This window comes from Bos javanicus, chromosome 15 (assembly GCF_032452875.1).
Source record: "Bos javanicus breed banteng chromosome 15, ARS-OSU_banteng_1.0, whole genome shotgun sequence".
Classification (NCBI taxonomy): Eukaryota; Metazoa; Chordata; class Mammalia; order Artiodactyla; family Bovidae; genus Bos; species Bos javanicus.
The window spans coordinates 66,951,492-66,975,657 of record NC_083882.1 but is presented as its reverse complement, the minus strand read 5'-3'; the positions used below and the strand labels follow the sequence as shown (position 1 = coordinate 66,975,657).

General features: G+C 45.6%; 2 protein-coding genes across 3 annotated transcripts in view; one reads left to right on the top strand and one right to left on the bottom strand.

Annotated features, from left to right (window-relative positions):
• Nucleotides 1–599, bottom strand: part of PRR5L (proline rich 5 like) — a 157,716-nt gene extending 157,117 nt beyond the window's left edge. The window contains exon 1 of one of the 2 annotated variants that reach the window (XM_061381160.1): nucleotides 408–599. The gene's annotated coding sequence lies outside the window, so the exon portion shown is untranslated. The remainder of the gene's footprint in view (nucleotides 1–407) is intronic. The other variant, XM_061381154.1, reaches the window with a different exon arrangement.
• Nucleotides 600–8,077: 7,478 nt separating this feature from the next.
• On the top strand, nucleotides 8,078–21,151 carry COMMD9 (COMM domain containing 9). The gene is made up of 6 exons (XM_061381150.1): nucleotides 8,078–8,183; nucleotides 14,622–14,747; nucleotides 16,169–16,308; nucleotides 17,887–17,921; nucleotides 18,745–18,848; nucleotides 20,360–21,151. The coding sequence occupies exons 1-6, from the start codon at nucleotides 8,133–8,135 to the stop codon at nucleotides 20,498–20,500; spliced, it is 597 nt and encodes a 198-aa protein (XP_061237134.1). The 5' UTR covers nucleotides 8,078–8,132; the 3' UTR covers nucleotides 20,501–21,151.
• The last annotated feature ends 3,015 nt before the right edge of the window (nucleotides 21,152–24,166 follow it).

Genomic DNA, 24,166 nt, shown 5'->3' with positions numbered 1-24,166 from the left:
ATTCTAGAACCAGACTGCCCTGGTCTGAATCAAGCAAGAATGGAAAGCACACGCTATAACTGTTTGCTCTAATTGCTAGCAATACTGTCAGATACCTATACACAGAGTAAGAGCTTATCATTAGAGAACTAGTCTTCCCAACAAACCCACAAAGACCCTGAAGTTGCTGGTCACCCAGAGACATCAGAGGCATTGAGTGGGGGGTCTGACAGGAAGTGTGCTTCCCTACTCAGTAGGTTGCGGAACTTGACCTCAGCTGCTTTTGCTTCTTTGTCTACCAGCAGACAGTGGCTCTCAAGCCAGCAGGGTGTCTTGAAATCAGAAACCCACCCTCCTCGGGCTGGACACTCAGCCATAACCTCCAGCCCCCTTGCCACGCCAGAAGCTCTCAGCCGCTTCTGTGTTACCTGGTCTGCTTCCTTCCTCCAGGGCAGGTGAGGTACCACAGCCCTTCGGCCTCCCGAGAAGATGACATTTCGAGGAGGCCCAGCTGTCCCTGGGCCTGACTGTCCACTCAGTTCCCACTTCCCTGGGCCCTGAGGACTGGCAGAGGAACAGGCGGAAAAGATAAAAAGCTGACACCCGCTGCAGGAAATAATTGTTTAGCTGGTTCCAGAACTGAAAAAACAAATGTAACGTTGGAGAAAGGAGAGCAAAGTGCCATTCAAGCCCATTGTTCCAGCCTCCTCTCTGTGGACGGAGGAAACAAAGAGGCCCTGTGTTTGTGACACAATGGTGTGTGTCACCAGCCACTGCTGTGCTACTCCTGGGGACGGGAGGACGGCAAACGAGGCCACAGTACCCTCCTGGGTCTGGCGTGCTGTGGACTTCACTAATCACAGCCCCCAGCCTGGTCAGAGATGGGAAAGCAACTTCCGACTCCCAGCCCATAGTGCCCTGTAGTGGGGGGCAGGGGACACCCGTCAGGAGAGACCAATCCGGTCCAGGCTAGTCTTCCGGGCATGGCGAATTGCCAAGTGACACTTCCTTTCCCTCTGCTCTTCTCTTACCAATTTTCAGAGGCTCACCACAAGTTAGAGCTGAAAAGAATCACAGCTATCTTGTCTTCAAACACTCCAACTCTCGGTTTTCATGAGGGGGCATCTGGCCTGGACTGGTGCCTGGCTGTGTCGCACGTCAGCCACAGTTGGCGAGGCCAGATGAATCATTATGTAAGAGCATCCCTGGGACCCCCTCAAAGACCTGACACTCTGTTATGAGCAAGCTCACAAAATGAAGCTTCTGTCTTTAAATCCTGGTTCTGCCACTAACTACTCATGGATTCTCCAAGCCAGGCTTCAGCAATATGTGAACCGTGAACTTCCTGATGTTCAAGCTGGTTTTAGAAAAGACAGAGGAACCAGAGATCAAACTGCCAACATCCGCTGGATCATTGAAAAAGCAAGAGAGTTCCAGAAAAACATCTATTTCTGCTTTATTGACTATGCCAAAGCCTTTGACTGTGTGGATCACAATACATTGTAGAAAATTCTGAAAGAGATGGGAATACCAGACCACCTGACCTGCCTCTTGAGAAATCTGTATGCAGGTCAGGAAGCAACAGTTAGAACTGGACATGGAACAACAGACTGGTTCCAAATAGGAAAAGGAGTTCGTCAAGGCTGCATATTGTCACCCTGCTTATTTAATGTATATGCAGAGTACATCATGAGAAACGCTGGGCTGGAAGAAACACAAGCTGGAATCATGATTGCCGGGAGAAATATCGATAACCTCAGATATGCAGATGACACCATCCTTATGGCAGAAAGTGAAGAGGAACTAAAAAGCCTCTTGATGAAAGTGAAAGAGGAGAGTGAAAAAGTTGGCTTAAAGCTCAACATTCAGAAAACGAAGATCATGGCATCTGGTCCCATCACTTCATGGGAAATAGATGGGGACGCAGTGGAAACAGTGTCAGACTTTATTTTGGGGGGCTCCAAAATCACTGCAGATGGTGACTGCAGCCATGAAATTAAAAGACGCTTACTCCTTGGAAGAAAAGTTATGACCAACCTAGATAGCATATTGAAAAGCAGAGACATTACTTTGCCAACAAAGGTCCATCTAGTCAAGGCTATGGTTTTTCCTGTGGTCATGTCTGGATGTGAGAGTTGGACTATAAAGAAAGCTGAGCACAGAATCAATGCTTTTGAACTGTGGTGTTGGAGAAGACTCTTGAGAGTCCCTTGGACTGCAAGGAGATCCAACCAGTCCATTCTGAAGATCAGCCCTGGGATTTCTTTGGAAGGAATGATGCTAAAGCTGAAACTCCAGTACTTTGGCCACCTCATGCAAAGAATTGACTCATTGGAAAAGACTCTGATGCTGGGAGGGATTGGGGACAGGAGGAGAAGGGGACGACAGAGGATGAGATGGCTGGATGGCATCACTGACTCGATGGACATGAGTCTGAGTGAACTCCGGGAGTTGGTGATGGACAGGGATGCCTGGCGTGCTGCGATTCATGGGGTCGAGAAGAGTTGGACAAGACTGAGCGACTGAACTGAACTGAACTGAACTCATAGATTATGAGGGTTCTTTTTTTTCCCCCTCTCTGAGCCTCAGTTTTACCACCTGTAAGCTGAGATCATCCTTGGATTACCATGGAGATTAAATGAGTTAATAGGATCTCAGTTGTAAAGAATCCACCTGTCAATGCAGGAAATGCAGGAGATGCAGGAGACACGGGTTCGATCCCTGGGTTAGGAATATCCCCTGGAGAAGGAAAGGGCAACCCACTCTGGTATCATTGCCTGGAAAATTCCATGGACAGAAGAGCCTGGCAGGTTACAGTCCATGGGGTTGCAAAGGGTCGGACATGACTGAGCAATTAAACAATAACAATATAAAATTCATGAAACATTACTTGGCCCATAAAAATTGCTTAAGAAGCAGGAACGACAAGTTAGATGCTCACATTACACCTGGGATTTGCTTAGACTCACAAGAAGGCATGAGGATGGCTGGAATCCCAGCTGCTCACGATGGCTTCAGTTTGCCCCATTAGGTCCCTCAGGGAAGTTGGGCACCAATAAATACCCTCAGGGATGAGGCAGGTGGCCAGCTGCAACACGACAGGGAGCAGCTGGGACAGTGGGATTCCAGCTCCCAAGCCAGGATACAGAGGCAGCCAGGGCTCAGCTCCGGGCGACCGCTGCAACATGCCAAGGTGGCAACAGCGAGGCCACACCTGTCGGTTTCAAAACAATAGAGAAACCTGGGCTTTTATGTCAGATTTCCCAATTTTGACACATTTCCTGAGAAATTGCTAGTGCGAAGTCAGCCTCAAATCATGTACCTTGTGATGCTTGGTCTGGCCACAGACGTCATTTTCCACACCAGGCCACGCCTGTCGTTTTCAAGTCTCCTGCCCCCCGTTTGCCAGCAGATTCCCTGTCTGCTGATCAGGCCACCTCAAACCCACTCTCTGACTTGGAATAGGTGGCCTAAGATCACAAAAGATGAGCAGCCCTGTCTCAGACCATGAAATGGGGGTGAGGAAGAGGTCAGCCAGTGAGATGAGGGGGCTCTCCCCAAAGGACTGCAGTCCCTTCGCCTAATCCATCTCCTGCAGGCGCTCCCCTGATAAAGCCTGGACTTGGTGGTGGGACCAAAGGGCAGACTGAGGGCTCATGCCCCTGTAATCTCCATCAATCACCTCAAATGAACATAAGTAGTCTAAGTGACCAAAAGTGCTTGGTAGGCAAAAGCAACTTCAAAACAAGATTGCGCATAATGAGATACCACTTCGCACCCACTAGGATGGTTACCATCAAAGAGACAGATAATAACAAGCATTGGGGAGGATGTGGGAAACTGGAACCCGCAGACACTGCTGATGGGAATGTAAAATGGTGCAACCACGATGGGAAACAGTCTGGCAATTCTTCAGAAAAGTTAAACAGAGTTACCATATGACCCAGCAATTTCACTCCTGGGTATATACTCCCAGAGGAATGAAAACATAAAGTTACACAGAAGCTTGTTTGAGAGTGTTCACAGCAGCATTATTCATGATGGCCAAAGGCAGAAGCAACCCAAACACCCATCAAATGATGGATGGAAGAGCAAAATGCCGTGTATCCACACAATGGAAATTATTCAACAGTCAAAAGGAATGAAGTGCTGAAACAGGCCATCAAAACATTAGGACATCCCATGAAAAAACATTAGGCTGAGTGGAAGCTAATTAAAAGACCACATTTCGTAAGATTTCATTTATATGAAAAGGCTAGAATAGGCAAATCTATAGATACAGAAAGGAGATTAGAGGTTGCCTAGGGCTCGGTGTGATGAAGAGAGTTGGCAGAATGATAGCTAAAGGGTATAGTTTTTCTTTTGGGAGTGATAAAATATGTTCTAAAATTGGCTGTGGTGATGGTTACATAACACTAAAATCCATTGAATTGTTATACTCTAAGTGGGTAAATTGTATACAAGACTAATATCTCAATAAAGCTGTTACAAAAAAAAAAAAAAAACCCCTCAAAACTAAGATTGCTGCCTTTAATTACCTTTTTTCTTTTTTTAAAGTTTTTTTTTTTTCTGATGTGGATCATTTTTAAAGCCTTTATTGAATTTGTTATAATATTGCTTCTGTTGTTTATGTTCTGGTTTTTGGGCCATGAGGCATGAGGGATCTTAGCTCTTCAACCAGGGATCAAACCCACACCGTCTGCATTGGAAGGAAAAGCCTTAACCACCGCAAAAGAATCCCCTTAATTGCTGTTTCTTAGTCACTAAATTGTGTCCAACTCTTTTGTGACTCCATGGATAGTAGCCCAGCATACTCCTCTGTCCATGGGATTTCCCAGGCAAGAATACTGGAGTGGGTTGCATTTCCTTCTCCAAGGGATCTTAATTACCTTCTATTAAAAAGAAACTATCCATATCACTCTCTTCACTGCAGCCACACTGGAGAAGACAGGTCAAGAGCTCTCAAAGGGTGGTTTTCCTCAAAAGCGCAGGGCTCAAACAAGGGTAACCAACTAGCCTGGTTTGCCTGAAACCGTCCAGTGTTAGCAAGAAAGTCTGGTGTCCCAAACAGAGATGGTTGATGATCCTAATGCTCACTCTTTCCCAGAGCACAGGAATGTTCTGCCTTCAGTGCAGCCAATGGCTAGAACTAAGTCTCCATATAAATAATCCTTCCCCATTTTGGGTGTAAGTCATCCTTAGTCAATGACCCTTTTGACCCTCTAATGGTCAGAAGGTATTTTTTATTATTCTTGCTCCTAATTTACAGATGAATAAACTGAGGTTCAGTGATGAAATAACCAGCCAGAAGCCTACAGGAGCCAGAAATTGAACCTGGGTCTTTTTCCAAAACCCAAGTCACCCCTTCCACTCATCATCTTGTCTCTTACCATACCACTGGGTTGAGTGTCCAGGAACACTGTCAGATTGTTTTTGGCCCCTGGGGAAGGTAGTCAGACATCCAGAGAGAAGAAGCATGAGCTTTCAGCGACAGGAAGACGAGGAGACAGCACAGACTCTGGAGCTAAAATGCTCAAGTTTGGGCTTTGCCAAAATTTTAGTTGTGTGAACTTGGACAAGTTAACTTGACTTCTCTGTGCCTCAGTTCCCCCTTATGTAAAATGGTAAAAATTATAGTACTCTGTGTGTGTGTGTGTGTGTATCACATCAGATTGATATAGGAAGTAAATAAACCAAGAAGTGTGAAATGATTAGAATGGAGCGTGGCACATGTATTAGGTAAATCTATTTAATACATTTATTTAATAATACAAATTTAATTTATTAAATAAATTGGTGTCATTAAGTAAATGAAAGCAAGCACAGATCCATATACCCAGTACTGGAAAGAAGTCAGACTAGGTTTAACGAAAACCAGAGGGCGAGACCAAATCATGCAAGTAAACTCTAACGTTCGTTCTGCTGCTTCCCATGTAAATGTTCATGGCTGAGAAACTGCTGGAAACTGTTCAGGCCATAGACACACCTTTAGCTGCAACATGGCAGTGGCAGTGTGGGCAGTCCTGGCAAAATGGGATGATCTGATGCAGGGTTGCAGGCCCTGCCTGGCACTGACTAAGCCCAGGATTCCCCTCGCAGCATGCCGGCCCACAAGGGCAAGGCGAACTGTTAGGTGGCTCCTTCCACTGGGGCAAGTGGGTGTGATCAACATCATTTTTTGATCAACATCAGCTTTAGCTGAAGTTCAAGAGGCCCAGAGAAGTTCAAGAACTTGTTCAAGGTAAGTTAACAACATGGAGAGTTCGGATTCAACCTTAGGTTAAATTCTAAAGCCCCTATGCTTTTCTGCCTCCAAGGAATAGTTGTTATTGCTATGTAACAAATTACCTCAAAGCTTAGCAGCTTAAAATCACAAACATTCATAAGGCCAGAGATCCAGGAGTGGTTTAGCTAGGCAGTTCTGGCTCAGAATCTCTTGTGAGGTTGTAGTCAAGGTATTGGCCGTGGCCACTGTCATCTCAATGCTCTACCAGGGCTAAGAATCTGCTTCCAAGCTCGGTCATGAGGCTGTTGGCAGGCTTTTTAGTTTTTGGCTGGCTATTGGTCAGAGGCTTCAGTTTTTCCCCAGCCTCCAAGATGGCTCTCAATGACTCCTGCTCCCTAGTATTCACACCCTTGTGAAGTCCCCTCTCACATGGCGCCACTTTAGTCTGTGTGACCAATAGCAGGTGTCAGAAGTGATGATATGTCACATCTAAGATTATTTGTGAACTAACTTTTAGTTAACTTAGTTTAAACTAAGGTTAGTTATAAACTACACAGCTTCTCAGTACTCTTTTTTTTTTTTTTTTGGTCTGATTTCTATTTGCTGAATCTCTTGGTCCCAGGAAAACAAGCTGTCATGATATGAAAAGTTCTCTGGAGAGATTTGTGTGAAGAGGCGGGAAAAAGTAGAAGGCAGAAAAACTAATGACCAATTTCTGGATTCATAGTTAGACATTCTTTCTCTGGCTTAAATTCATCAGAACCTGTTTTGAGCCAGATTTCATGAAGGAACTGGGGACGGAAAAAGAAAGACAACTAGATAGGAAAGATGTATAAGGGAACTGTCAGAGGTTGGGGGATGGAGGGCAGAGGAGGTAGGTAGTTCCTTCAAAACCAAGTTCCAGGACTTTACAATTTGAATCTGTTCCAAGATGGGATCTAATCACTGGGCAAATCAAAGAGTCCAGTACTGTCCACCCAAAATCATCCTTACATTTGTTCCAATTATTTTGTTAAATCAATGAATTAAATCATTTCCATGAACCACACCTCCCATCCCGGCTATAGGTGTCATTGGAACCTAGTTAGGTAATATCTTTCATTGGATTCCCTTTCTACTCCTTCTCCCTAAAACTTCCCCAGCTGCTTATCAGAATGGATCTCCTCCAGGACTAGGAAAAGTCATCAACACCTCATTTGGATAAGGTTAATACTACCAGCTCCTACCTACCCCAGGGACAAAAAGGAAACTGTACACATGAAAGCAATCTTCGAGACAGGTGGGGTGGGGGTTGGGGGGTACATTCCAAGAATTTGTAATTACGTGCACAGCCACATTTTAATTCCGAGCGGCCAGGTACGATAATCACTCCAGAACAGCTACGATTCCAAGGAGCTCCTCAATCAGCCAGCCCATCCACACGAGCCGAGAAAATCAGTTTTCCCGGGACCTGGCGAGTAGATAAAGTTAAGTGGCTCAGTAGTGTCCGACTCTTTGCGACCCCATGGACTGTAGCCTATCAGGCTCCTCTCTCCATGGGATTTTCCGGGCAAGAGTACCGGAGTGGGTTGCCATTTCCTGCTCCAGGTATCTTCTCGACCTAGGAATCGAACCCGGGCCTCCCGCATTGTAGGCCGACGCTTTCAGCGCCTGAGCCACCAGGGAAGCCAATTTCCTCCCCTGAAAACTATCCAGCGCCTGCGTCCTGCAAATCCCACGGTCCTCGAATCCTCCGGCTTGAGCAGTCCCGCCTGCGCTCCCTGCTCGGCGCCTCCCCGCCCTGCTCCACGCCTCCCCACCCCCTCGCTCCGCAACTCAGGCCGCTCCCGCCACCCAGAAGAACTACCACTCCCGGTACGCCCTGCGCGGCTATCGGAGCCACGTGACCGCACTTCTACGCCTACCTCGGTCACGTGACTCGGGGAAGATGGCCGCGCTGACAGCAGAGAACTTTGCAGCTCTCCAGAGCCTGCTGAAGGTAAATGGGAGGGCTAGGGCCAGCGCAAGACGGGCCTTTGTCTCCAAGACTTTGGACAGAGCAGGAGTTGAGAATAAACCAACCCTGATTTGGAGCCACGACTCTGCCACTGCCTCTCACTGTGACCCCTGGCAGGTGGTCGCGTTTTTCCGAGTTTTTTAATAGTAGAAACAAAATTAGCATCGCTTTGACAGGATAGTGGGGAAAACAAGACAATGGACTTGAAGGTGGTGTACGAAGGTGCCCTACTAAAAGTCTCTGGGGCTGGCTTTTGGGATTGGTGCATTGGGGTAGTAATCGCTAGATCCGCCTTACCAGTTCCCCACGCACTTTAATTTTGAGATCTTGATTAACAGTCAGTTGAGAGAAAACAAACAAACAAAAAAACACCCTATACAGAGAGATCCTATTTGCCATTACCCAGTTTCCCCCAGTGGTAACATTTTGCAAACCTATGGTATGATACTACAACGAGGATATTGACATTGATAGTCAAGATGCAGAACATTTTCCATCACCACAGGGTTTTTCATGTTCCCCTTATAGAGCTACACCTACTTGCCCTCAGCCTTCACTCCCTCTCTAAACTCTGGCTAATTTGTTCACTAATTTGTTCTTCATTTCTATAATTTTCTCATTTCAAGTATGTTCTATAAAGGAAATAATACAATATACAACCTTTGGGGACTGGCTTTGTTCTCTGAGCCCAGTTTTCTGGAGATTGATCCATGCCATATGTATCAATAATTCTTTCTTTTTTGTTGCTTAGTAGTATTCCATGGTATGACGTCGGCAGGGTTTTTTGCTATTACAAATAAAGCTGCTGTAAACACTTGTATACAGTTTTTTTGTATTGAGCACAAGTCTTTAGTTCTCTGAAACGAATGCCTAGGAGCACAATTCTGGATCTTTTAGTAGTTGCATGTTTTGGGGTTTTTTGTTTTGTTTTTATGAAACTGCCAAAATTTCCAGAATGGCTATACCATTCACATTTGCAACAGCAGTGCATGAATGATCCAGTTTCTCCCCATCCTCACCAGCATTTATTGGCATCACTATATTTTATTTGAGCTATTCTGATAGGTGTGTTTTTCTATCTCATTGTGGTTTGAATTTTAATTTTAATTTTAATTTCTCTTTAATGATTTTGGACTTCTTTTCATGTGCCTACCATCTGTATCTCTTCAGAGAAATATCTGTTTATGTTTTTTGTTCATACTCTTAATTGCATTGTTTGCTTTTTACTTTTGAGTTTCTTTATATATTCGAGAGTGTGGTCCTTTGTCATATGTGTGGTTTGCACATATTCTTTCCTAGTGTATAGCTACAGAGAATTGGTGGCTCACCCAGCAGAAATGTATTGTCTTCCAGTTCTGGAGGCCAGAAGTATGAGATCAAGGTGTCAGTCAAATTGGTTCCTTCTAAGAATCCCAGGGATGGGGGAGCCTGGTGGGCTGCCGTCTATGGGGTCGCACAGAGTCGGACACGACTGAAGTGACTAAGCAGCAGCAGCAGCAGCAAGGGCTTTAAGGGATAGTTTGTTCCATGCTTCTTTCCTACCGTCTATTGGTTTCTGATAATATTTAATTTTGTAGTCTCTGCATTCACCTTCACATGGAGTTCTCCCTGTTGGCATCTCTGTTTCTAAATTTCCCTTTTAAAGACAGCATCAGTCATACTGGCTTAGAGTTCACCCTGTGTTCCTTGGGACTTCCCTAGTGGCTCAGATGGTAAAGAATCTGCCTGCAAAATGGGAGACCTGGGTTCGATCCCTGGGTTGGGAAGATCCCCTGGAGGAGGACATGGACCCACTCCAGTATTCTTGCCTGGAGAATCCCCATGGACAGAAGAGCCTAGCAGCCTACTGTCCGTAGGATTGCACAGAGTAGGACATGACTGAAGCAACTTAGCAACTCAGCACGTGTATGACCTTATCTTCACTAGTTATATTTGCAGTATGCATGCATGCATGCAATCCTATTTCTAAATTAGATTGCATTTTGAGATCCTGGGAGTTAAGACTTCAATAAGTGAATTTTAGGGGGACACAGTTCAGCTTGCAACAGAAGCTTTTGCAGAGCAAACGTTTTAATTTTGATGAAATACAGTTTTTTAAAAAAATTTCCTTATATGAACTGTGGGGTTTTTTAAAGAATTGTACTCTTGGTATAAATTCTCACAACTCTTTGTGAAGCCATAGCTCTTAAAAATTTCCCCTATTTTTTGCTTATAGTTTTATATATTCCATTTATATATCTTTTAACATTCAAGTCCGTGACCAGTTTTGCCTTAATTTTGTATAAGACACTTTGAGGTCCCCCCTGCTTTGGCCTGTGAATATCCAGTCCTTGAAGTACCATTTGTTGAAAAGTCTGTTTCCTTTGTTGGAATTGCTTTTGCAATTTTGTCAAGAATCAGTCAGGCATATTTGCATAGGTCTACTTCAGAGGTCTTTGGTTTGTTCCATTGATCTATTTGTTTATCCCTCTGAAAATACCATATATTCGTGATTACCATAACTATATAATAAGTCTTAAAATCAGGCAGATGGATTCCTCCTACTTCATTCTTTATCAAAATTACTTTAGCTATTCTAATTCTTTTGCCTTTCTATATCAATTTTAGAATAATCTTGGATATATCTTTAAAAAAAAACTTGCTGAGATTTTCATAGGAATTGGGTTAAATCTGTTTATGATGTAGGAGCAAATTGACATCATTTTAATGTGTTGGATCTTCCAATCCATGATCATGGTGTGTCTCCCCATTGATTGAGATCTTTGATTTTTCTTATCTGTGCTGTGTAATTTTCAGCATACAAGTCCTGTACATGCTTTGTTAGATTGATTGCTAAGTATTTCTTCTTTTTTTTGAGCAGTTGCAAATGATATTGTACTTTTAATTCCAGTGTCCACATGTTCATTGCTAGTGTGTAGAAATACACCTGATTTTTCTATGTGTCTCTTGAATTTGCAAACTGCTGACCTCATTTATTATAATAATTTTTTGTACATTTCTTTGGGCTTTCTCATAGACTGTCATGCTGTCTGCAAATAGGGACAGTTTTATTTCTTCCATTCTGATCTGCAAACCCTTTCTTTCTTCCCCTTGCCTTGTTTTAGTGGCTAGAATTTTCAGCACTATGTGGAGTAACAGTAGTGAGAGCAGACAGCTTTGTCCTGTTCCCAGCTTTAGTCTTTGATGGTTAAATATGCTGTCTCTAGGTTTTTTGGTAGATGCTCTAAATCAAGTTATGGAAGTTCCCCTTTATTCCTAATTTTATGAGAGTTTCCATCAAGAATGGATGTTGAATTTTATCTACTGCTATTTCTACATTGATTGATATCCTGTGATTTTCTTCTTGAGCCTGTTAATATGATGGACTACATAGATTTTCAAATACTGAACTGACCTAGCTAGCATCCCTGGAGTAAATTCGACCTGGTTATAGTGAATAATGCTTTTTATATATTGCTAAATTCTATTTGCTAGTATTTTGTTAAGGATCTTTGCATCTCTTTTAATGAGGGATATTGGTCTATTGTTTGTTTGGTTGGTTTTACATATATTCTCTGTCTGATTTTGGTATCAGAGTAATGCTACCTTTGTCAAATGAATTGGGAAATGTTTCCTCCTTTTCTGTTTTCTAGAAAAAGATTATGTAGAATTAGTTAATTCTTTCTTCAAATGTTTGTTAGAATTCTCCAGTGAAACCATCTGAGTCTGGCAATTTCTTTTCTAGGGGTTTTAAAATGACAAATACAGTTGCCTTAATAGTTACAAGACTGTTCAAGTTTTCAATTTTATATTGAGAGAGTTGTGGTAGTTTGTGTTTTTTTGAGAAATTGATCCATTTCATTTAAACTGTCAAATTTACGTGTGTATAGTTGTTTGTATTTAGTTATTCTCTTATTTTCTTTTTGAAATCTGCAGGGTCTGTAGTGATATGCCCTACTGCCTTCCTGATAATGGTAATTAGTGTTCCCTTTCTTTTTAACTTTGTCAGTCTTGCTAAAAGTTTGTTAATTTTTTTAAATTAATTTATTTAATTTAGTTAATTAATTTTTTAAAGTTTGATATTTTCAAAGAACCAGGTTTTTGTTCCATCACTTCCTCTTTTTTCCTGTTTTCCTTTTTTTTTGGTGTCTGCTCTTTGTTATTTCCTTTCTTCTTCCTTTAGGTTTATTATGCTCATGTTTTCTAGGTCCTTGAGATGAGAGCTTGGGTTATTTTTTTGAGATTTTTCCTCTTCTCTAATGTATGCATTCTGTGCTGTAAATTTCTCTCTCAGCACCATCTTGGCTGTATCCCCAAAATTGGGGTGTTGTATTTCATTTTCGTTTATTCACTTGAATAAATGAAATAAGTTATTTCATATATTTTTAAGCTTTCCCTTGAGACTGTCCCTTTAGTCTGTGGATTATTGTTTCCAAATATTTGGACACATTTCTTTGATCTTTCTTATTGATTGCTAGTTTGACTCTTGTGTTCGTTGACAGCACTCTCTGTATGATTTCAGTTCTTTTGAATTCATTAGGGTTTGTTTTTTGGCTCAGAATATCATCTCTCTTGGTACCTGTTCAGTGAGCTTTTGAAAAGAGTGTGTATCCTGTTGTTACTGGGTGGTGTTCCATAAATGTCAATTAGGTTGATTGATGGTGTTGCAGAGTTCTTCTGTATCCTTGTTGAATCTGGTCCAGTTGTTGTATCAATTGTTGAAAGAGGGGTGTTAAGGAGTCCAGCTGTATTTATGGATTTGTCGATTTCTCCTTTCACTTCTGTTTTTGCTTCCCATATGTAGTAGCTCTCTTGCTGAGTGCTTACACTCAGGATGTCTTCTCGGTGAACAGAACTTTTTATCGTTATTTAATGTCCCTCTCTGTCTCTGGTAATTTTCTCTGCTGTGAAGTCTGCTTTATCTGATGGTCATGTAGCCACCTTGCTTTCCTGATTGTTTGCATGATCTCCTTTTCCATTCTTTTACTTTTAATCTGCTTCTGCCATTATATTTGAAGGGAGTTCCTTGTAGACAGCATTTAACTGATCACATTTCTTAATCTAGGGGTCCCCAACCTTTTTGGGACCAGGGACCATTTTTGTGGAAGACAGTTTTTCCAGAGACTGGGTTGGGGGCTATGGTTTTGGTGTGTACATACATTACATTTATTGTGTACTTTATTTCTGTTATTATTATATCACCTCCACCTCAGATCATCAGGTATTAGATCCTGGAGGTTGGGGACCCCTGTTTTAACCCACTTAGTCTTTATTTTTTGTTTCTTTAATTTTTCTGCCTTTCTGTGGGTTGTTTGACCAGTTGACTATTTGGGGGAATTCCATTTTGATTTATCTATAGTGCTTTAAAATGTAATTCTGTTTATAACTCTTATACTGCTAATTCAACTTATTACATTTATTTACATAATATCACAATCTCAGAGGCAATATCAGTATCATCATTTTACCAGGTAGAGTGAAGTAGTCCCTTATGTATGATATAGTTATCTTAAATACTTCCTCTACATACAGTTCGGGCCACATCGGACAGTGGCTTTTCTTTTTTGCTCATACGTCCCAGACTGTGCTGAAGAAGAGGGCCACCCAGGAGCCCAGTGGGTGAAAACAAAGAAACTCCAGCAAATACTTGCTTCCTCTTATTGAAGACCAAGAAAGGGATAGCTTGGGAAGAGAGAAAATTGTTAGGTAGCAACTGTTTACTCCACCAAAGCACCACAGGAAAAACTGTGGCCCCGCTGCCCACTGTGTCAGCAAAGGCTGGGGGGCACAGACTCCCGCCGTGTGAGGCTGCGACACCGTGTTTCAGCAGCCCCGGCAGCTGGCGTCAGAGAAAGCCAAGTAGGGAGCTGGACTCCCATCCCCACCGGCGGCTTCCACCACCCCTGGCATGAGTGGAGACTACACGGAGCCAGAACTTCCACCTCTGTGCTGTGGCAGCAAGGAGCCCCCACGTTAGAGTATCAGCAGGAACCAATAGGGGAGCTGGGCTTTCATCTCCATTCAGTAGTCATGAAGCCGCATCCTCCCCCCAACACACACACACACACACACACACTCCCCGTGCTACCTGAGCAGTGAAAGAGAAAGCCAGCTAAAACAGAAGATTTAAACAAGGTCCGCGGTCTCAGGACATATTATGACCGTGTCATTCCTTGGTCATGAGGTCCCTAGAAGGTCTGCCTTCTCTCCGTTTTCAGCATTATCTTACATTTCTGTAAAGTGCCTGGGGAGTTTAGCCGTGTTTAGCAGGAAAAATAAGAAAAAGTACATCTGCATCATCTTCCCAGAAATGGAAGTGTCCTATGCCCCTCTTAGGTGTTACGCCTTGACCGAGACTGTATTATGTTCTTAAGAAATGTATTTTCAGAGTCTGAGTTTGTTTCTTGTTTTGTCTTTTTCCATCTGTGAATTAATTTATAGGCCTCCTCGAAAGATGTTGTCAGACAGCTGTGCCAAGAGAGCTTTTCCAGTTCAGCCCTTGGCGCCAAGAATCTCTTGGATGTTACGTGTTCCAGCTTGTCCGTGACCCAGGAGGAGGCAGAACAAGTAAGTGTGGTCAGAAATGACCTCTGGCCACTGGCTTCTCAGCTCATCAGTCTCTTCATTGACATCCCAGCCACCGCCACGTCCAAGGGAATTTTTCCCCTGAATTGTCTGTTGACATTACAGATGGGTTTTTTTAATGTTAGGGAACTTAGTGGGAACCTGCTGTGTGTCACAGGGAGCTCAGCTCTGTGCTCTAGAGGCACCCCTGTAGGATGAGGGGGTGAGAGGGAGACCCAAGAGGGAGGGGATATATGTACACTTAGAGCTGATACACTTTGGTGTGGTTTAGTTGCTAAGTTGTGTCCATCTCCTGTGACCCTGTGGACTGTAGCCTGCCAGGCTCCTCTGTCCATGGGGATTCTCTAGGCAAGAATACTGGAGTGGGCTGCCATTTCCTTCTCCTGATACCCTCTGTTGTGCAACAGAATCTAACACAGAATTGTAAAGCACCTATGCCCTCCGCCCCCCAAAAAAGCTGTTGTCATTGAACCTTCACATCGTTACGATAAATGAGGCATGGATGGGAAGACGATAGCCACAATCAGAGCTCTTGACCATTTCATTTTCAGATTTGTTACCTAGACGGTGTGCACGAAAGCCACACTTGTGCTTTTCTGAGCTGAGCCACCTCCCATGGCATCTGAGAAAGCCCTAAGGCAGAGAAAATTACCTCCGGGGCATCTTGTTAGGTTCAGCTAAGCAGTGTGATACTCACAAGATGAGGACAAGCCACACTTGGCTACGCATGCACTTGGAACGACCCGGGGTAGAACCTGGACGATGTCTTAGCAGGGCAGCATCAGCCACTCCTTCCACAGGGGGCTCTTTGCTCTCCTCACCCTCCCTGGTGACAGCTAGGGGGTAAGGAGGTGACATTCCAGCTACTCTGGATGAAAACCCAAAACTCCCCCACAGCCAGTACCACTGCAGTAAGCACAGCTTCGGGTGCTGGCAGGGACGGTGTGGCCACACTCAGGGAAGCCCAAAATGTGGGCTCTGGTGTCTCCACAGGCCTCCCATCCAGCGGCAGGGACCAGTGCAGCGTTGCCTAGTAACACAGCTGACTTGCTGCTGCGCTGACATTACCAGGGGAACAGGCTAGAAAGTTAGCTTAAGGTCAGAGTGCGTGCACCAGGAAAAAAACGGGCTTTATTAGCCCTTTGCCCGCCAGCAGAGAGACTTTCTGGCAGGTTGATAGCATGCTTGGTCGGGCAGCTGCATGTCCTCTAAGCAACAGGTGGACTTGGAGGCGGGCCGAGGCACGTGGGCATCAGCGGCTGGGCCCCCAGGGCCTCTGGACTTCTGAGGCCCAGCGTGAGTGACAGTGGCAGCGTGCGGCAGGCCCTCTTCCCAGCAGGGGACGGCGCCCTGGGCCCTGTGCCAGTGCCCCTCACCGCCCAGGCTCCCCGTCTTCCCCGCAGCTGCTCCAAGCCCTGCACCGCCTCACCAGGCTGGCCGTGTTCCGTGACCTCTCCTCCGCCGAGGCGATTCTGGCACTCTTTCCTGAAAATTTCCACCAAAACCTCAAAAACCTGCTGACAAAAATCATCCTGGAACACGTGTAAGTGCTCATTTCTTGAGAGTTTCTTATAATGCTGGTATGTTTCAATTTCTCTTCTAGATAAAATATGCTCATTCTTGAAAGGCAGGCACAGGTCAGCAAAAAAGAAGAAGACCATTAAATCCACCCCCCAGAGGGTTAGCAGTGTTCACTCCGTAACAGAAAACCTTTTTTGAGGGACGTGCTTTTTCCGTTTACACAGAGAGAGAGGGATTTTGGTTTTGCTTTTGTGTTTAACACAGTGATGTCGTGCCGTTTTATAACTTGCTTGTTTTCAGTTCACAGTATTAATGTGAATGATATTCCAGGGTGATAAGTATTTACCTCCAGTATTATTTCTAATGGCTAACTGTATTTCATTATATGGAGAAATTATGTATAATTTAGTTAATAGATACCTTAGTGTTAGACATTTAGGCTGTTGGCAGTTTTCACTTCAGTGAACACTTTCTTGGGGAACCTTTGCCCACATTGTGCTTAACTATTTCCTTGCTGGTAAATGGTGATATTGACGTTTGGCTTTTTATTATCCAGTCAGCGATCGGGAAGACTGCCCCAACTATTTCTCCATCAGTAAGACGTGGGAGTGCCACTCTCCCCACCATCACCTGCACTGGGGGAATGTTTTTTTTTTACTTCCGAGTTTTACAAATGGCACACGGTACCTCATTTCAATTCATGTATCTGTGCTCCTGGGTTTCCCAGGTGGTGCTGGTGGTACAGAGCACACCTGCCAGTTCAGGAAACACAAGAGACCCGAGTTCGATCCCTGGGTCAGGAAGATCCCCTCGAGGAGGGCACGGCAGCCCACTCCAGCATTCTCGCCTGGAGAATCCAGTGGACAGAGGAGCCTGGGGAGTTACAGTCCACAGGGTTGCAAAGAGTTGGGCATGACTGAAGTGCCTTAGCATGCTCGCATGAATCTTTGGTACTAGTGATGTCAAATATCTTTTTCATGTTATTGGTCATTTTTATTTCTTTTGTGAATTATCTGTACATTTTCTACCTGGGAAAATCCTTTTCAGTACATATAATTTAAGCAGAACTGATTAACTGCTGGTTAGCAGCAGGCTTGAACAGATCTCTGTGATAATCACAATGGATAACGCTTACTTACCAAGGGTTTTGCTGCTTATGTAGAAACCTTCTCATGGGTAGCCACGTTTCACTTGGACTCTGCACCTCGCCGTGGCGGGGTTTGCTGTAGCGTTAGGTCTGTTTGGGTGTGTTTTATGTAAGGTGCCAGCACTGTGTAGGAGATGGCTAGTGACAAAGGATGAGTTGACCTTTTCTGTTTTGTCTCTGAGAACAGCAGTACAATGTGATTACAGGGCATTTAGCCTTCTCTTGTTTTTCCTAAGCTGAAAACTGAACAGCTGTGGCCTCTACATCACTTGATTCTGTAAAACAAACAGCTGCTGCTTGGAAGGGGGCATTTCTGTGGTCCTCTCCTGTCAGGAGGGGATTGTAGGTTTGAAGATCCCCGAAGGAGCGGAGGCCCAGGCCACGGGCCTCATTATCGGAAGACCCACTTGGCATCCCTTTTCCATTCTGTTTTTCTCATCTTTCCCTAAACAGATCTGCTTGGCGAGCTGAAGCCCAAGCGAATCAGAGTGAGTACCAAGGAACCTGCCTCTTTCCCCACCCCCCTTCCTCCCCAGCCCTAACCCTAAATCTTCTGGAGTTTTTAACTAAAACCAAAGTGAATTAACCCACTTAGTGGTTGTTCTGCATTTCTTTTTAATCCTACCTTTTAATATTGTTTCTGATTATAAGGCATGTTGTTAAAAAAAAAAAAAAAACTTTCTGTCCAAAGCAGAAAGTACTTAAAATGACTATGTTTCCATTAGAAAACAAATTAACGATAATTGAAATTATTGTGAAAGAGTGAATAAAACTGGGTGCTTGATAAATGGTCACTAAACTCGGTCACAGTGCTGCAGAACTTGGCCTGCATTAGTTCATTTAGTCCTCCCAGCAACCTTGTAAACGGGGTGGGGATCATCCCCATTTTACAGATGAGCAAACAGAGGCTCAGAGGGAATATTGAAGCCAAGCCTGTGTGTCTCTCAAACAAAAGCTCTTTCTGCTGTTGGCAAAGCTACACATTTCCTAAGACTCAGGCCACGGCCTCATCTTCTCAACCTGTGTCATTCATTCCTCATTTTCCCTTGATGTCTGGAGGGCTAGGTGTTCAGGCAGAAGCCTGGAGGTGCTGTCCACCAGGAGTCCACACTATAATAAGTGCGGGGGCCACGAGCAGTGGTAAGGAAGGCCCAGGACTTGCTGTGGGGTCTTGGGGCCCATCTCTCTGTCTCCCTCAGAGGCTTGCGGTGTGGACTAAGGGCCTTACAAGTGTGCAGCCCTTAGAGCTGCCCATCATAAAGTCTTGGTTACTCGGTGGTGTGAGGGCTGAGCAGAGCTGTATCCCCGCAGTCTCTCTGCCGCGCCTGGTGGACCTGGACTGGAGGGTGGACATCAAAACCTCCTCAGACAGCATCAGCCGCATGGCCGTCCCCACCTGTTTGCTCCAGATGAAGGTATGTCCGCCGTCATGCTCACTGGAAGGCGAGGGGCAGGGCACGAAGGATCTGTGTCCCACAGACCAGCGGAAATGCCAGTCTCCAACATCATAGGGTCTCTGTGTGTGTGTTTAGTTGCTCAGTCATGTCCGACTCTTTGCAACCCTTTGGACAGTAGCCCACCAGGCTCATTTGTCCACGGAATTTTACCAGGCAGTAATACTGAAGTGGGTAGCCATTCCCTTCTCCAGGGGATCTTCCTGACCCAAGGATCAAACTTGCATCTCCTGTGTCTCCTGCATTGCAGGCAGATTCTTTACCTGCTGAGCCATCAGGGAAGCCCCTAGCCCCATAAATTAAGAAGCTGTAGCACCCCTAAAGTGCAGAGTGTTTATTTAGAAAGTATACATGAATTAGCATAGTACAGTCATAATGAAACCTATACTGAAAGTAGAAATATTTTTTAAAAAATAAGACAGACATGAGATACAAATTTTAAAAATAATTTGTTGAACCTAAAGGTTACCTTCAGCACTTAACCGGGAAGGTTTGGCTTTAACGATAGGAGCATGCACTCAAATTTCAAATTGTCCTCTTGATAAGTCTGGTATGCTTGACTGAGTTCTTGTCCAAACTAAGGGGGCCGTCGCTGTTTGTGCCATGCTGAATGGGCTCCTGTTAGCAGTTGGAGAAGTGTCAGTTCTTCATTTGATAGTTCACATGCAGTTGCCTCAGTGGTGGTATCTTCACAGTTATTTTCAGGAATCTTGTTAAGTCACATACCTATTTTTAGGGTTTGTTTAGTTAAAACCTGGGCTTCCCTGGTGGCTCAGATGATAAAGAATCTGCCTGCAGTGCAGAAGATCTGGGTTCGATCGCTGGGTCGGGAAGATCCCCTGGAGAAGGAACTGGCAACCCACTCCAGTATTCTTGCCTGGAGAATCCCATGGACAGAGAAGCCTGGTGGGCTACAGTCCATGGGGTCGCAAAGAGTCAAACACGACTGAGCGACTAACAGTTTCAAGTTTTTTTTTTTTTTTCAGGTTTTAGTTAAAACTAGATAAGGTAATGCTGTATTTAGTTAACCACCAGACAGCCAGAAACTCAACAGTGGTGAGAAAATGAAAACAGAGGGTGCCTCTGACAACTTAAGTTTTAACTATTAGTGTAAGACCTACTTAGAAAAAGATGCAGACACATATAACTAGAGGCTGTAATATTTTTCCTGCATCCTGGCGGATTCTTACATACCCGTGGAGCCCTGGCCTAAAGTGCCAGCATGCACCCAGGCGGTAATTTTCATTCAAGCGCTGAGTTGGGGGTGGGAGGGTGAGGGAGCCTGGGCTTCTCCGATTCCTGTTCGGAGCCCCTAAGACGGCTCCCGCCCTGCCCCCATCTGCTGGGTAACTCCAGGACTAGCACTCGTGACTCTGAGCAAAGAGCCTCTCCTCAGAGCTTCACCAGAACCAGGTAAGGCCTGCGGGTTGAAGAGAGGCAGCCTTGACTCTGGGGAAATGTTCTCTTCTCAGATCCAGGAAGATCCCAGTCTGTGTGGGGACAGGCCCTCTGTGTCGGCCGTCACTGTGGAGCTGAGTAAGGAGACGCTGGACACGATGTTAGACGGGCTGGGCCGCATCCGGGACCAGCTGTCCGCCGTGGCCAGCAAGTGAGGCGGCCCGCGGGCCCCAGCGCCCTGCCCACCACCCCCCAGCACGTGGAGGCCCCCGCGGCGCCCACCGCAGGGGTGGGGGACCGGCACGGAAGGGGGCTGGCATCCAGAAGGCGCAGCAGCTGGGTCGGGAGGAAGCAGCCGGGCCCCCACGCTCTTCTCCTCACTCGTCTTCCTTTTGCTCTCTCTCAAGCCGGTGGGCAGGAGCCACTGTCCCCACAAGGCTCCTGTGGGGGGGACTTTGTGACAGCTGTGGCAGGAGAGGGAGGGAGCGTTGGCTGGGTCAGCTGCCTCTGCCTGACTGAGTGGGGATTCAGGCCCAGGTTGTGGTGCTCATCTTAGTACGTCCCTGTCCAGCGTTCACTCTGCTGGCTGAGCTTGCTTCTGCTCTGGAACACATGCAGGGAGTCACGCAGGCGACGTCCACAGTTCTGCTCTGTCAGAGGAGCCAGACCGACCCCACAGGGCAGGGTCCCCGCAGTGTGCCCGTCTCCCTGAGCCCAGAGCCTCCCCAAGCCCTTCATCCCTGCTGGGCCGTGGAAAGTGGGAATTCATTCCCTTCTTCGTGGAGCCAGTGCCCCTTCCTTGATGTAATGGGACCACTCGGGGTGAAGAAGTGGGAGTGATTGTAAATAAATACAGTTGTAAAACCTTTGTGATTCCAGTCGCTTTTGTAGCTTGTCCGTGGCTTGAGTTGTTACCTTGGACCAGTGCTGCCTGTCATTCGTAAAGATGCTCTCTCTGCACGTTGTCCTTCCTGGCTTATCTCTGACCATAGTGTGACCCGAAACCGGTCCTGTGAACTGGCCCACCTTCCATATAGTCTGTCGCATAGAGCAAAAGCAGAGTTGACCTCAGCAGGTGCTTCTCACGAGAGCTGTGATGAACGCCCTCCTCAGGACTTCCCCGGTGATCCACTAGCTAAGGCTCCATGCTTCCGATGCAGGGGGCCTGGGTTCGATGCTTCGTCAGGGAACTAGATCCCACATGCTGCAACTAGTACCCATTCCAGCCAAATAAATAGAAAAAAAAAGTACTCCTTAAGGAGTTTAACTGGGTGGAATTGTCACTGTCACATGCCTGACACGTCCCAGGGGCTCAGTGTAAGAGGTGCCCCTTATCCATATCACTCAGTATCAAGAGCCTGCAGCCTGCTCTGAGTGCTTTGCTCTGGCGACTTCTCGGATGATGTGTGTGGATGGTGTGCTTGGGAAGATGGATGGAGGAGGTGGGGCCTCAGGTTAAGAGGATCCACTTGAGCTCAATTCCTGCCCACCCTGAGTTTTTACTTTTTTTTTTTTTTTTGTAATTGGAATAATAATTGCATCTGCTCTGTAGAATTTTTGTGAAGATTTAAGCGGTATAATGAACCTAAAAAGCACTTGGTGCTATTAGGACAAATGAGGGCTGGATACTGTTAGCTTTGGTTATTAATGGGATGGAGAGTAGAGAGCGCTCTGTGCTCATTGTTTCATCTACTGTAACGGGGTTCGTATGACTATGAGTGACTGTCCTCTGTTTATCAACAACAAAGTCAGCTCATCCAGGTAAAGTCACCTGCTAGTAAGTTGCCTCATCAGCTCTTGGGCCCAGGTCTCTCTACCCCACAGGACTCTGCAAGGGGCTTAGAGTTCTGTGACTTTAGCTCCATTTGGAAAATACTAGAACTGAAGTAGAGATAAGAAATCTTCTGCCCCCGCCAGTGAAATACTAGGGAAGTCAAGAAAAAAAATCCCCAGACTCCTTTCTGCCGTTTCCTGGAAGCTGAGCTACCTTCTGTTAAAATGGCAGTTCTTGACCCATTTGGGGCTATAGCCATTGAGAACCTAATGAAAACCCTGAATCCTTTCTGTAGGAAATGAACACTTAAGTTTTTTATATTCAAGGACAAGTGTTCCTGGACCCTGGTGGCCAGCCCAGTATGTCCAGGTTGAGCACCCCTGGTCTCAGCCTCAGGTAGAGTTCAGACTCTTCGTGCCTTCGTCCCTCTCTTTTTTCCTTCCACTCCCTGTGACCCATAGACAGAGATCCCCAAATAACCTGTTTGCTGGGTTTGCCATGGGGTTCCATTATAAATTTTTAATTAATTTATTTATTTTAATTGGAGGCTAATTACTTTACAATATTGTAGTGGTTTTTGCCATACATTGACATGAATCAGCAAAAAATTGACTTGAAGCAGGAAGCCCAGCAGAGGTGTCTGGACAGCTGGACATTCCATTAGCCAGGTCCACCTGAACAAAACTGGGTGCGTGACAGAGCATTCAAGAGATAACATTGAGGAACTTCCCTGGAGAGCCAGCAGTTAAGTCTCTGCGCTTCCAATGCAGGGAATGTGGGTTCCGTCCCTGATCAAGGATCTAAGATCCCACATGCCACGTGGTGCAGGCAAAAAATGGTAAGTGTTTGCTACCCTTTGCTGCTCATGCTCATTTAAGGGGGTGGTTTTCCCATTTTAGCATGGACTGTTTGTAACTACCATATCAATGGTTGGCCTGACCCTATCTCAGAATAAACCTCCCAGCTCTCCATCAACGGAAGTTCCTTCATTGCTTGTCTGGTTTCCCAGTAGTACTAATGAGCAGTTACCTGCAGACTGTCCTTTCCTTAGGTTGGAGCAAGGTTTGGGTGTCCAGGCTCCATTCGTGAAAGGGCCATGGTAGATCTCAGTGATGGCTACCCCTGGCTCTGGCTGCCCAGTACTGTCCACCCAGCCAGTCACAGGGGTGAGCAGATGGCTCAATCCTATGTCCCAGGGAGATTGTACATGACTCAGGTTGGGCCAATCTGATCTTTCCCTATGACACTTTTTTTTGCTGAAATTGGCAACAAAGACCACCTCCTGCCTCTCAGCTCTGATAGTAAAGCCATGCTTGGGTCCCTGTTCCCCCACACAGAGAAAGCCCATCTACAGTAGGAGAGGCTCGCCTGGAGCAAAGCAGAACCCCAAAGTTGGGAGGAAGATGAGAAAATCCAATGAAGCCAGTCCCAGTCTTCCTCCTACTGTATCCATCAGGATGGGTCGGGTTTGTGTTAAAATGGACTGGGATGCATTTTTATCCAGGATGGCAAGACACACAGACACACAAATGATTGTCACAAAGGAAGACGTTTCTAATCACATAGCCTTAGAAACTGGAGGCGTGGAATGTCTTGCAGGGCTAACGGGGAAGAATCAGTTGGCCTGGAGGCAGAATAGCATGGTCCAGAGCCTTTATTGGGGTTCCCAGGTGGCTCCGTGGTAAAGAACCTGCCTGCCAATGCAGGAGCCCCAAGAGATGTAGGTTTGATCCCTGGGTCAGGAAGATCCCCTAGAGGAGAGCATGGCGACCCACTCCAGTATTCTTGTCTGGAGAATCCCATGGACAGAGGAGCCTGGTGGACTACAGTCCATAGGGTCCCAAAGAATCGGATGTGACTAACACTCTGTGAGGGCAATAGGGTGGGGGACGGGAGTGGTGATAAGAGCAGGCATGCAGAGCCTTTATTGGGGTTTTCACGGGAAGAAATGGAGGTGTAAGCATAGGATTGGCTAGGCTGGATAATTTGGGTAGGCTCTGGGCTACAGGTGTGGCCCTTGCTGTTTAGTGCCTGGTCTGGGGGTGACTCAGGGCAGGGAGAATACTGGCTTGGGTGTGAGAGTTTGAGAGAACACGTAGTTGGGATT

Coding starts and splice junctions, on each gene's coding strand:
- COMMD9 (XM_061381150.1), top strand. CDS start 8,133: ATGGCCGCGCTGACAGCAGAGAACTTTGCAGCTCTCCAGAGCCTGCTG. Junction 8,184..14,621: donor CTCTCCAGAGCCTGCTGAAG/GTAAATGGGAGG, acceptor ATTAATTTATAG/GCCTCCTCGAAAGATGTTGT. Junction 16,309..17,886: donor AAAATCATCCTGGAACACGT/GTAAGTGCTCAT, acceptor TTCCCTAAACAG/ATCTGCTTGGCGAGCTGAAG.